Source organism: Rattus norvegicus, chromosome 19, assembly GCF_021556685.1.
Source record: "Rattus norvegicus strain SHRSP/BbbUtx chromosome 19, alternate assembly SHRSP_T2T, whole genome shotgun sequence".
NCBI lineage: Eukaryota > Metazoa > Chordata > Mammalia > Rodentia > Muridae > Rattus > Rattus norvegicus.
This window is the reverse complement of record NC_141552.1, coordinates 37,907,874-37,921,922: the sequence shown is the minus strand read 5'-3', so window position 1 is coordinate 37,921,922 and position 14,049 is coordinate 37,907,874. Positions and strand designations below refer to the sequence as shown.

Genomic DNA, 14,049 nt, shown 5'->3' with positions numbered 1-14,049 from the left:
TCATTTCGTGAGCTTGCTTATAATTTTAGAGAGCCCATTGAAAAGCTCTCAGGGAGAACTTTCCCTCAGGATGGAGATCCTCTAACTCCAAAGACCAGACCGAGACACCACAGGATGCAATCAGCAAGAGGATTTGGTTTATTGTCGGGATACACAGGCACAGGCACCTGCGGGCGCTTCAGTCACTCGGGGGACTGGCGCGCCCCACAGAACCAAGGATGGGCTTTTATAGGATTTTGGGGAGCAGAAGCAAGCATACAGAAGCGGATGCATGGTTACAGGGATATAATTGGTGGATTCTAATATGGCAAGGGTTTAGCCCGGGGGCAAGTTTCCTAGCTACCTTCCTGAAACAGAACGGCTGACTCGGCCCCCCAAGGGTTCAGCCCGGGGGCAAGTTTCTTAGCTACCTTCTTGGAACATAACGACTGACTCGGCCCCCCACCAGGGTGTGGGACCTCTCCCGGGGCTTTTTTCATTGTCAGGTGCTCAACCGAAGTCGTCCTGTTGCCAGGCCTTCAACCAAACACATCTTGTTTGGCAGCCGCTGTGTACTCAGTGTTCTAACCTTTCTCTGAACCAGTCATCTTAAGTACAGCCTTGTAAAATGGCGTTACTGCTGTTAAGCTGGGGTCTTTCACCCATAAAGTGATATCATTAAAAATTTTACAAAAGAATGGCTAACAGCCTTGTATTATGTAATTTTGTTGCTTCTTCAATGTAAGAAGTTAGAACTTAAATCTTTCAGTGTATATGGAAATTTTTACTACAAATCTTTGCTCTCAAAATGAGCTTTAATATTTGGGGAGTAGCTGTTACACTACTCCAGAAAATAATATTTGAAACTAATTTTAAACTTCTAAGGATATGTTAATTGGCTAAGTACCTCACCTTACCAGAGGACTTAGGTCTTTGTTTGTTATCCTCATTGGAAATAAAGCTTCAGTTGTGTTAATACAGAATTGTAGGCTAGAGTCATGGAAGTATTTTAAAAAGAAATCTGGTAAAACATATCTTATTCCAAACAACAGTTAATTGGTTTTACAAAATACTGATATTTGGCCTATTACATATACAAATTTTTCAGGCAAAATTGATAATTTTACTCTTTGCATGCTTTTGTACTTTCTGTATATTTGTGCATGCAACCCATAGGAAATGTGCTTATTAGAGACAAGTTTTCTACATGAAATCAGTGAGTGATGATTTCAGTGTGAATTGTCTGACAACTCACTGTCCTTTCAGTGCTCTGGCTGGGACAACTAAACAAAACCATAGACCCAGCTCTTTGAAAATGATAATGGAGTTGATATGAAAAGAGGAAGACTCCATTTGCTTACTTTCAACGCCCAGCCTCACCCTGCCAGCTCAGGGATTTCTTGTAAGACTGAAATTAGACAATATTTACAAGATTTGACATTTCTAATTAATGCTTATGTTTAGGTAAATAAAGTTTGTGAGGTGCTAGAGAGATGGCTTAGTGGTTAAGAACACTAAGTACTGTTCCTTTATAGGACATTTAAGAACTCAAACTGGATTGCCTGGACCCCTTAACTAGGGAGAACAATGATACTAGACAGTCTATATCTTAATAAATAAAAAGGGGGAGTTATCCCTGTATGCTAAATAATGCTCCTTTTATTTCAATTTTAAAATTTGGATGCCAAAGTTTATGGCACCCTACAACTAGGCATACTTCTGCCTAGGTGAAATAGAAAGATCCACATATTGACATGATCCTGTCCAGGTATTTTATATGGGGAAGAGGGAATGTTTGTGTTTTTTCTACAGGATGCTACAAGAGTATGCCAGCTGCCAGAGGTGGTTGCTGAGACTTGCTGATCCTGGTTGCATGAAGATTCAGCTCTCGTGGTTCCGGTCCCTAGAATCATTCCTCTGCCCTGAGAGGAAGATGGAAGATTCCCCCTCATCTTTTGTCATCACAGAGATTTTGGCGTTGCTGCAGTCAGTGTTACCACTGCGTGTGTCCCGCCCCACTGTGACCTACGCTCAGACCCTCTGTTCACTGCTGCTTGCTGGAGAGGACTGGACTCCAGCCATTACTGCCCCCCCTCATTCCCCTGGTGACTCTTGCTGCCTTAACTAGTGTTGTCATCTTGCAGTCTATAGCTTCACAAGAATGACATCTGTGTGAAGCTGCTGTGGACTGGGGAACTCTGCCCTGGTTATGCAGATCTCAGACATGGTTCCATTGCCTGCTGGTTGTTCCAGAAAAGAATGGCTGATCTTGAACTGTCCTGGGAAAGACCTTGTTATTTTTGCTGCTATTGTAGCAGCCATTTACCGCTGCAGCCATTGTGTCTACAGTGTCTGGAGTTACCCTCCCCCAATATATTGTTAGGCAAGCACAGTGGGTGAACTTTCTGGAGTAGTTGCTTCTAAATTTTATTATAGGAGCGGCTTGACTATGGCCCATGGTGGTAGCAGCTGAGGAGAACCAGATGAGGTGCCCACTACTTATCGGGAGTGGCTCTGTTTGGTGCAGCCCTATGCTGTGGATTAGTGTTCATGCTATGGTTGGTTTGCAAACTCAGATCTCAACAGAAACGTGACAAGGTCATTATCACTCAAGCACTTGTGACCATTGAACAAGGGGCCTTCCCTAAAATTTGGTTATCTATCTTCAAAAATTAGTCGGTATCTGAGTTCTCTGCTCTTGCACCCCATGGATTTGTGGATCCATTGCACTGGGATGAGAGAGACTCAACGATCATTGATCAGCCCTTGCACATCGCTGAGGTTTCCTCATTGCACGCGATAGGGTGATCATGACTTCCCCACTAATTCATTTTTTGGCTGGCCTCTTTTGTGGAATTCGCCCTAAGCCATTTAGCAGTTACTGTCACACAGCACTGCGGTATCCAGAGACGGGCAACTTTCCTCATGCACAGATCAATCTAAGACACGGGGCCCGGTGGCGATAGGGTTACCCTACGACAGATAAGGCTGTGACATAGAGGAAAGAACTAAGACAGGAGCCACAGCAGATGGACGTAACTGAAGAGGCCTAGACCAGCCTCATTCTAGTAAAACAAAAAAGGGGGAGATATAGGGCGCCCTCCTGTGGTAAACAATGGTACTGCGCATGGGCAGGCTTTGCACCTGGCATCAGTTGGCCGGTAATATGCTAATGAGGGAGCAGTACCATGCTAATGAGTTAATTCATGCTCCGCCAATCCCTGAAGGACAATTAGCATAGCCTCAGCCTGCTGTCTATATGAGGCGAGTGCTCATGCTGCTTGGGTTCCCCGTATCAGCAATGAAGGTGTCCTGCAATAAAGGCTGTTGACAAGGATCCGACAGTGTTGCGTCTTCCTTACAGGACGAGGTGGGCGTGACAATTGATCATCTCAGGAGAGTCAGCTTGCACAGCCCACATCAGGCCCATGGCTTCCCTTTACAGAGAAGGATGTGTGTCTGAGTGACAGCCAGTGAGACTGATGGGACCCTGATACTCATTTTCTTTGAGCTGTGGTTTCTTCACCTGTAAAATGGAGGTGTTTCTGCTGAATTGGGTTGTTGTGGAGATTAACAGAACATACAACCTGCTCAGTGTCTGCCTGGCATGGACACCTGCTGGTTAAATGGAAGCTGTGGATGGTGATGCATTTAAAAGTAGAATTTCTATCCTGATAGTGTTAGATGTGGGGTGCCAGACAGGTATAAGCATTTTGTGATTCTAAGACAGCCTCGCATTAAAACAGAAGGCTCTTATTTTAAAACTTTTAAAGAATGAATCAAGTATAAAATACCAATATGAAATAATCATAATGAGAATTGAGCTAATTCCTGTGAAGTCATTTTAGCTTTACATTTTCTGCTTCTATTTTCAAGGCATCTAGAGTAGCACTGTACGAGGTCCTAAAGCCTTCTATTATGGTGCTACCCATTCATTCCTCTCTCCTTGAGGACTTCTCCAATGACTTAAGAAACCTGATTTCTATTCAGATTGTTTCCTATTGGCATGATCTCTCTGTCCATGGTTCTTGCCAAAACCTGCAGAGCCAATGTGTTGTTTTACAATGCAAAATTCCAGACCTTAATTTTACCAATGAAGTCTCAGGAGTCAGATGCTGTATTTAAGTAAAGCTCCCTACTGTCCTTCCTAATTCACTGTTCCCCCAGAAGAAGAGCGTTGTAGCTCCCTCTGCACACTTTCTTAAAAATCCTTCAACTGAAAGAATTTCCATTGCCTTAGTTATCTTCATTTCTTATCAAGTTGTGCCTTGATCTGCTCTAGACCTAAGTGCCCTTTTAGCTTTGCAGTAAAGGAGTGAGGTAGGTGAGCTGAACAATATTAAAGTCCATGCTCACAGTAAACAAAGAGTTCTTTCATTAAATGTCTGTGCCCTGGCGATGCTATACAACACAATAGTTTTTCATTAAATAATGCATTCATGGAGATCACAGTGCGGTCAAATATTTTGTAACATAACTTACTAATGTTCTCTCTATTACTTAAATCAAGTACTGTCCTGTGAATTCTGGTCTTTTTCTGTCATGTCTGTGTGCATCATCATGGGAATCCCAAGGGACATCAATCCTGGGCTTTTGAAACTGTTGCATGTGGCCAACTGGGGACCAAAAACACCCAGGAGACTACTGATGCGTGACAAACATAAAGTGACCTCCCTATTTTCATATAGTTTATGGGAAGAGGTCACCATTGCTGACCAAGTCTCATTATCCAACGTGCTACTGAATGGAACAGTTGGGTAAAGGAGGTCACCCACAAAGCACAAAACACCCATCTCAGATAAACATGTATGGTTTATTGAATCCAAACATGGATGAATGTCAGGACACAATTAAAAGTCCAAACATAAGGATAAGAGATATAGAAGAGAATTGAGATTACCAATTTATAAGTCCAGTAAACATCTTCAACAAATCATAGCAGAAAACTTCCATAAGGTAAAGAAATAAAAGGCCATAAAGGTACAATAAGACTACAGAACACAAAATTAATTTAACCAGAAAAATTTTCTCCACTCACATAATAATTAAAATACTAAATGCACAGATCAAAGAAAGAATATTAAACAGGGTGATGTATAAATATCCAGTAACAAATGAATTCAGACCTATCTAAATTATACCAGACTGTTCAACAGAGACTCCAATAGCTAGAAAATCTTGGACAGATGTAATGCAGACCCCCAATTCCTATACCCTAATTCTCAATTACCATGAATGGAGAAACCAAGATATTTTATGACAAAACCAAATTTAAACAATATTTTTTCACTAAGAAGGCATAACCGAAGATAATAGGAAAACTGCAAGACAATGAGCTAAACTATACCCAAGAAAAACCAAGAAATTAATCATCTTTCAATAATTTCAAAAAAGAGAAGCACACAAACATAATTTCACCCATAACCAGAAAAAGAAAAGAAAGCAGCAATTATTGGTCTTTAATATCTAACCAGACCCTCTGTCATCAATCCCCAGCTCCTAGGGACCAAACTGCCAGCCAAAGTATATACAAGGATGGGTCTATGGTTCTAGGTAACTGTGTAGAAGAGGATTGACTTAAGTGGCATCCATGAGGTGGGAGGCCATTGACTATGCTGAGGCCTGTTGCTTCACCAAAAGCAGATCCTGGAGTTGTGAGGTGGGAATGGATATGTGTGGGTGGGGGAACACTGTCATATAGGCAAACCTGAGCAGAAATGGGATGTAAGATTTGATGAGGGGAGTCTGGAAAGCAGGACAACATTTGAAATATAAATGAATAAAATAACCAATTAGTAAAAAAGTAGCCAGAAATAAAAAGTGAAAAGGTAAATGAAAACTTACACCAAAACAGAACTAAAGAAATCCCTGTAGTGTATTGGCCTAATTCTGCTTGTATTTAATGCTAATTTGTAGAACTCAAGACTGGTTAACCCCCAAAATCTGACCCTGCTCCCAGTTAATTGTGATTATAAATATGCCAACAGCCAATTACAGGGCAGGCTGGATGAAGACACTCAGCTGACAATGTGGACATCTCAAGACAGTCACTGGACAATGGCTGACACACTTGTCCGAAGACTGGAAATGTTTCTCGGTCTTGGAGAGGAAAGAAGTACCCTCCAACTACACTGTACTCTAAGAAAGTTAAGTTTATTCAGGTGAGGAATGACATGGACTGTTTTGTCTCATGTCACACATGTCAGTAGAAAATATCCTAGGTATTGGGTGGTGCTGTTAGCATTAAACTGCATAGATTAAGATAATTATCTTGCTTCTATCAAAAGAATTCATTATGCCAAGTTGGCCTGTAGAAGGAGGCTAGTCTCTTCTGTATTTTATCAGATGTGCATAATCTATATAATCATCACTGATAGTAAGTGAGAGATTTGTTTGGAATTGAAACTGAGTGATGCTGGAGGATGATCCTGAATGCACAATGAGCAGTGGAGGCACCAGAACCCGGTATGGATGACTAGCAGCCTACCACATTGAGCAGGCACTGCTCAACCACCTGTATATACATATCTCCTGAGATCTCTCTCCTAAATGGGAGGTGATCGTGTCCACCTAGTACAGCACATGCCCTGGAAGGACAAAAGCTACCTACAGGAGCTGTGGTGATGACTCCCAGGTTAGAGCATCTGCTGCTCTCTCAGAAGAACCACATGGTCCCTAACAATCATCTACAATGGGGAATGTTATTCCCTCTTTTGGATCATGAGGGAAATGTACTCAGGAGTGCATAAATACATACATAGAATTGAAAAAAAAGATCCATTGAGTTAAATGATAAAAATAAATATTATCAGCAACAATAAAAAACACAGCATATGAATGAACAAGTGAAACAGCTCCTACAAAAACCTATTTCCCAAAATGTCTTTGATGGTCATTATCTCTGTGGTTTAATACTGATGCTGCATTGTAAGAAAAACTGAGGCGCATGGTCCTCGATTAGGATTCCTTCTCTATTCCTTTGTGAAAGTTGTAATTTTTCCTGCAGCTCTACAGGCATGAGTGTATGTTACTCAATATCTGGTGCACATAGTCAATAAGGAATGTGTGTTATAGACTGACATAGACTAGGATGAGCAGAATACATGACAGCATGGATACAGTATGGCAGTGATTACATCATAAAGTGTGTGTCCATAAAAAAGTCACATATCTACAGAAAAGACACTATCACCCTTGGTGGCTTTGAATTCACTGGACCATGCAAAGATCCATACCTAGCTGTAAGTTCTACATTTATAGGAGGGGAAAGGACCCTTGAATAACGAAGATGGTCTTAAGAGTCAAGAGTTACAAATCAAATTTTATTCATAAGGAGTACAATTTACAAAAAACAGGGATAAAATGAACAATTAAAGTGGTGGAAAAAATGAAAAACAGTAACAAGAATATATAACTATAAAACAACAAAAAGAAAACTTAAATGAAAATCATAACCAAAACTATTTCTTAACAGCATTTTCTTAATGAACATTTAGAAACACAGTTGTAGTGCTGTTTCTCCTCTAGAACACGAGATGTAAAGGCAGTCCCCTCAGTTGTCTCTCAAATGGCGTTGTCGGTATGAGAAAGGAGAAAGACCTCAATCAGACAGGCCGGCATACGGATACATGAATTTAGGGTCTCTAAACATTGAGGAAATTAACTGAGAAGAAGAATATTCACCCAAAAAAAGTCTTTGACTGTGAGGATTGTCGTCACAGGGAACTCCTGAGAAAGAAACTCATTCTTCAGGGGGCTGTCTTCTGGGATCTGTCCTATTCCATGTCTCCTGAAGTTTCTGAGACCTGGGAGAAGAAGGCAGCTATTAAGACACTGATTTGGTGGGGACACACATACCAGCTCTCAAGTTGCTGCCTTCAGTCCCTTCAGCTGCATTGGACAGACAACACTGATCTTTTCACTGAAATCATTGCTGATATCTCTGCAGGGTGGGGAACATCACCAGCAACCCTCACAGTAATGTGGGATAACAAGCTGCTCCTCAGACTCTACCAGGGCAAACCAAGATTGGGGAAATGGGGAGAGACCTACTTGGGTTGCAGGAAGAAAGGAGAAGGCCACATGATACCCTGATCAAAGCCAATGACCAGGACTCATTTGCCATTTGCACTTGGTTCTTATCCCTGCAAGGTGCTTCCAACCATCACATGACCCCTGTATGACCTTTGTCACAGGGCCAAGAACTTGTTCCAAACTCCTCATAGCACCCAATCTGTGACAGGGAGATGCAGTAATGTGATATGTGATTCCTCTGTCACCATTTCTGGACTGCAGTTTCAAAAAGGGCAGAAAAGTGTACTTGCCCATAATTCAGTTTCTGAAAAGTGGTTAACATCCCAGAATACTTGTGCATAGACAGAACAATGAATAACTACATCACATGAGGTGTGTGACTGATTGGGTGTGGGGAGATTAGAAAGATGATAGGGGAAAGCAAAGATGTATCCAATAGGCAAATGGTATCAGACATTGTTAATCTGACTCAGCTGCTTGTTCCTACCAAATTTTGCTGGGTCTGGAGGTTGCTGGTCTTCTTCCGTTCTTCTTCATCATTCGGGTTCAACTCAAACAAATATCGTTGTACCTCCTTGCTCTCCTGCTTCAATGTGACCAAATTCTTCTTCATACATGCCTGGTCCATCAGGAGCTAGCTGTGCAGGTTGCTGGAAACACACTCTGCATAGTAAGATCCTGAAGCCTATTCCTCCCATTCAAACTGCCAAATCCCACAAACTCCACCAGGACCCAGATACCCATAAAGACTTCATAGAATACATCACCATACATGTAAGGCTGCTGCACAAAAGGCAAACAGCCAATTCAGAGAAGAATAGATTGTTTCTGTGACCCAAGCACCAATAAGAGTCCATGTCTGTCCAAAAGAACAAGGGATCTACAACTATCCATGAAAGCCCAATGCATGGGGGCAACATCAATTAGTAGCCCGCAAATAACCACAAGAGGACAGTAGAACCAAGGGAAGGTCATGCTAACTATATGGTCCACACATTGAGCTTTGCTAAACCTGGTATGACTCCAGAGGCCCAGGTCGGCCTAATAACACTCTGATGCCTGAATCAGTATAGTTCTATCCAGAGCCTTCTAAAGATGCATAGACACTGTCTTGATAAGTCACAGTCTCTTATGGAACTGAAACTGAGTCCAAAAGACCCAGGGCACAGTGATATTTAAACAGCAGAAGAGATGGACCCAGAGCTGCAGGCTCTCCAGTCCAGAACAAAGAGAGGCAGAGATGGCCATTCCACAAGGGATGGGCCCTTCTGACCAGTACTTACCGATAGAAGTTAATCTCCTTGTTGAGCTCCTGAAATTTCTCACGATGTTCAATGTTGTTTGTGTTTAAGTTGTGCAGCAATGACATGACCTCTTTCTCCTTTATCTTCAATTTTTCATAAAATGGATTTGGCCTGAAGTAGGGGCTGCCCCCAGCAAGATAGAACCCAAAGAAGATCGGCGTTTAGGATTATATGAAGTCAGGCTGGGTCCTGTACTACCCCAGCCCTGGAAGGACACTTTCTGAATTCTACATATTGGGATCTTCAGCTTTCAAAACTTGCAATTGTGCGCCCAAGACAAAAGAAACAAAACACCCAGATAAAGGGTTCCCTGGCTCACTTTTTTCAATCAGGAGGGCTGGATCTGCATTCAAACCTATCAAGAGCCTAGGCCACAGCTCTTACGCCAACACACACACACACACACACACACACACACACACACACACAAACACACACACACACACAGACAGACACACACACAGACAGACACACACACACCCAGAATCTTCTGATTTCATTTTTCCTGTTTTGACAACTGGAATGCTATAAGCCAAATAACTAATATTCTAGAGGCAGACTGTACACATAATTCTGGAGATGGGACCAGATTTGCCACAAACTTATAATCTTTCCAAGGCATACAAATGTACAGACAAATGTGACCACATAGGCAAAGAACTGTGCTGTTGAAAGTGGGGCTTCCAAAATAAAGCACTCACACCTCCATGAAACTCTCATACAGGTAAATCCTGAGGCCAAAAAACAGACCCCTAAATTCCAAGGGTGGAGGGACATAGAAACATATAAAAGTTGTGCATATGCATGCAGACCTGTGCACACACAATTACAAACTGGGACACACCCACAAGAAAAGAAAAGTAAAGAGACTCAGAGAAAGAGAGAGAGAGTCAAATATGGAAAGAGCACAATGAGAATCAATAGAAATGTATGCATCATTATTGTCTCAGAGTGTAGGGTACACAGACAAGAAAGAACAGGCCAGAGCCTCAGGCCTTCTGGTTATGCATTGATATGAACAATGTGGGACCTGTCACCTATGGCTGCTGCCAGGAGATGATAGCATTCAGTCACCTTCCTAGCAAGTGCAAACACTCTCCACAAACTCACAGCACCTAAAACCTTGGAAAGCTACCACCTGTCAAAGGCTTTCCAATTGTACACTGGGAACTCATGCTCCAGTGACTTTATCCCTGAAATCTTCACTCAGATCACAAGTTCAGATTTTCAAGGGGAGGAATCAGAGGGTCCATTTCCAAACTCACTCCTGAACAAAGTTCTAGTTCTGAGTCTCCTCTCTATGGGAGACAAAGTTTAGAACAAGATCTTTTGGGAGGCACAGCATTCTAAAGCCCACCACCTTAATAGGGTAAGATGAGAATGAGATTACACAGCGGTGAGTGGCACAAGAGCGTTTGGAGCAATGCATACCTCTTGTTCATGGATCCACCTGTCACACAAAGGAGGCGATCTGTCAGCTCATTTCTCTCCTGGGTGGTTAGCTGGAGCTCTCTATTCAGCCTCTCCTCTTCCTGATTGGCCTGCACCTTGTTTAGGACAGTTTCAGGGGATGACGTCTGTCTGCAGGCCTCTGTAGGTAGAAAAACACAAGTGAACCTGCATGGGGAGAATGCACAGAGCATACATAGACCACAGTGAGGCCCAAACAGGAGAACATGCTTGGAAGCCAGTGTCGCTGCAAGGAGTTTGTTCTATGTGTAAGAGGCCTCCTAAGTGGATCACAGTTCCCCCACTACTCTATAGAGACCAGGAGATGTAAGCAGCCAGGTGTTCCCTATGCCCGCCGACACAGGCTTCCAAGTACCAGAGAGATGCCTTCTCCAGGATTATTAACAGCTACAAGGGCTATAACCTGGTTTCAGGACCCTCACCCCTCTGGTTTCAGAAGTCAGATCATCAATTCAGCATCCACAATGACTTGAGTGATCAGGGATACTCAGATATCCTACACTGTTACTCTAGTCCAATAACTTTGGATTAAAAAGTCATGCAGGGTGAGGACATAGTCAGCAGACTTATCAATTCCCCCTACTGAAATGACAAATGCCCCAGAAGTGCCAATAGTTTACAGGCTCTTTCTTGGTCTACCTGCTCCAAAGAGTTTGGCTACTGTAAAAAAATATCTGCCACACAGAATCTCTAATATATGAAGGTAAGGTTGGCCCTGTCAGCCAGAGTTAGTCAAAGGAGTTCTAAGAATATAAGGTCATGGCCAGGAACACAATTCTCTCCCTGTTTCTCCCGTTAGATAGCCACTCATTTTAAAGAAGCAATGAAAGTGAAGTACATTGATGCCCTGCTTAATTCAGAAAAGTTATACCCTCCATGACTCTGATGGTGTTATTATATCAATTTAACATACCAAATGCACTGTAAAAGTAAAGACTAGAAGTTCACAGAATAATGGCATAGGCATTACCATATCCTCCATGTGGTTATGGAGAAACTAATTATGTGAAAACCTTGACTTTCGCGAATTGTGATAATCATGGAATTCAATATCTCTGGAGATGTTACAGAGGTTGTGGCCCATTGGTATAAAGGCCAGCTGAAGGCCCCCCACTAACCCGTGACAGGAAGCTCAACATACACTGCCCAGAACTTACTCCACATTCCACATGACCACGTCCTGTGGTTTCGTTTGCTTCACTCTAGACTCTTCTCCGTCAACATCAAGTCCCCCACAGCGCCTGCGAAGACGGGCAAACATGCCTGTGGATATATCCTTTGGACACTAAGAGAGAAAAGTTAGGGAACTGATTGTCACTACAACACTGGCAACATCACAGGGATTCCAAGGACTCTCTAGGAGACAATAGAATGTCCAAGAAGGGATGGCTGATGTCATGGATAACAGACTTTGCCTCCCTGCTAATGCTCTCCCTGTACTGAGCAAAAGCTGATGTGCCCTTTTCAGGAGACTTCCCTGTGGCATAGCCACTGAGCACCACAAGCTTCTAAAGCCAAATTTGGCTCTAGACTTGATTGGAAAAACCTAAGTCATTGCTATGTATGTAAATGAGTGCTTCCTCCCGAATCCCTGCACAGAAATGTTTCATCCTACCTCAAATTCTCCTCACTCAGCATATTACCCATTAAAGATTACTGAGAAATCACACCAGTTTAAAGAAGTAGCCAAGGAGGTCTCCTGTCTCATGATGTGCAGGAGCATGAAATGACACCCAGAAATAGCCTGCAGGGTAGTTTGCAATGTGGTTGTGTGTTATGGGTACAACCTGAAGCTTTGTGCTTAACATTTGACAGTTGCCACCAGATTCTTTAGGAGAAAGAATTACAATCATTATGGTCCTGGCAACAATGTGGAGATCTGTTGGCAGAGGAAACTGAAATATTGGATCCACCAGTGAATGCACCCTCAGGCTGAGTGTGGGGCTCTCCTCTTTGCACTTAAGTTACCAAAGCAGGATTGCTTACAGGCCTCTCTAAGCTCTAACATGTGATTCTATCTGAAGAACAAAATAGTCAGCAGATGTGGAGGGTGCATCCAAAGGAGTAGGATGAACCTAGAGACATAACTCGTTGGACAGAGTAAGAAACAAGCATCTTCACTTCTGGTTCATGGATCACCCCACAAAACACAAAAGCATCTATCGTAGTAAAAAAAAAACCATGTTATTTTATTGAATGCATACACTAATACTGATTGATCAGATGCATAGCTCAGAGTTTGGGGGCAGATCCATGAGTTGAACTATCTTCCTGACAACATATAAAGCAATAAATAAATAAATAAATAAGAAAAAAAGAAAAAGAAAAAACACAAAAAGCACAAGCTTCTCATGTGAAGTTACAGGAATAGTGGTCCAGTGGTCAGTTCTCATTAGGACATTTTAGATATGACAATGCATAGTGACCCTTAATCTGATGGGTCCTGTATGAAGCTTTGTGCAATATTGTCATTTTAAAAAACCTCATCCAGTATATACATAACTACACAGGATATGATTGCCATGTCCTTGTTGTGTATCAAGTTATTTTTCTGTGTCCTTGATTGTCAGGAATATTACAACAATGATCTGAAATGGCTGGTAGACCTGGAAGAAAGTGGATAAAGCTATAGTTGTGGGTTACACACCTCAGTTCTCAATGGATAAGAATGTCTTCACAGTCCTTGGAGGCCCCTCCTGTAAGACTATCCTTTGGAAAGTGGAAGCAGGTTTATCTGAGCTCAAAGTGAACCTGGTGAGCAAGGAAGAGGACAACATGGGAAAATTGAGACCCTGTCTAAAACCAGCACTGAAACCCACCCTTCATTCAAAGCATCATCTACCAATTCTTGAAGTTTTACCATTCTCTGCTGACCAGTCTTTCATTCTGGAATGGTAGAAAAGAACTGGAAATGATTTTTGTGTTCTAAGGACCTTGATCTCTCTTTCCTTAGGTGCACATTAAGAATGAATGCAAAGGCTGGAAAAAATTTCCTGAACAAAACACCAATGGCTTATGCTCTGAGATCAAGATTCAACAAATGGGATCTCATAAAACTGCAAAGCTTCTGTAAGGCAAAGGACACTGTGGTTAGGACAAAACGGCAACCAACAGATTGGGAAAAGATCTTTACCAATTCTACAACAGATAGAGGCCTTATATCCAAAATGTACAAAGAACTCAAGAAGTTAGACTGTAGTGAGACAAATAACCCTATTAAAAAATGAGGTTCAGAGCTAAACAAATAATTCACATTGAGGAA

General features: G+C 42.1%; 1 protein-coding gene and 1 pseudogene across 1 annotated transcript; both read right to left on the bottom strand.

Annotated features, from left to right (window-relative positions):
* Nucleotides 1-14,049, bottom strand: part of LOC147999389 (zinc finger CCCH-type antiviral protein 1 pseudogene) — a 67,877-nt pseudogene that overhangs the window by 5,850 nt on the left and 47,978 nt on the right.
* LOC134483505 (disks large homolog 5-like) lies at nt 7,284-12,114 on the bottom strand. Its single transcript, XM_087596654.1, has 5 exons — nt 11,945-12,114; nt 10,749-10,908; nt 9,297-9,440; nt 8,501-8,663; nt 7,284-7,777 (listed from the first exon to the last, which is right to left on the bottom strand). Exons 1-4 carry the CDS (start codon nt 11,949-11,951, stop codon nt 8,648-8,650), a joined length of 327 nt encoding a protein of 108 aa, XP_087452780.1. The 5' UTR covers nt 11,952-12,114; the 3' UTR covers nt 7,284-7,777; nt 8,501-8,647.

Excerpts from the sequence above, each read along its gene's own strand:
- LOC134483505 (XM_087596654.1), bottom strand. Across the intron at positions 9,441-10,748 it reads GGTGGATCCATGAACAAGAG|CCCCTACTTCAGGCCAAATC; the intron begins GTATGCATTGCT and ends TGCTGGGGGCAG.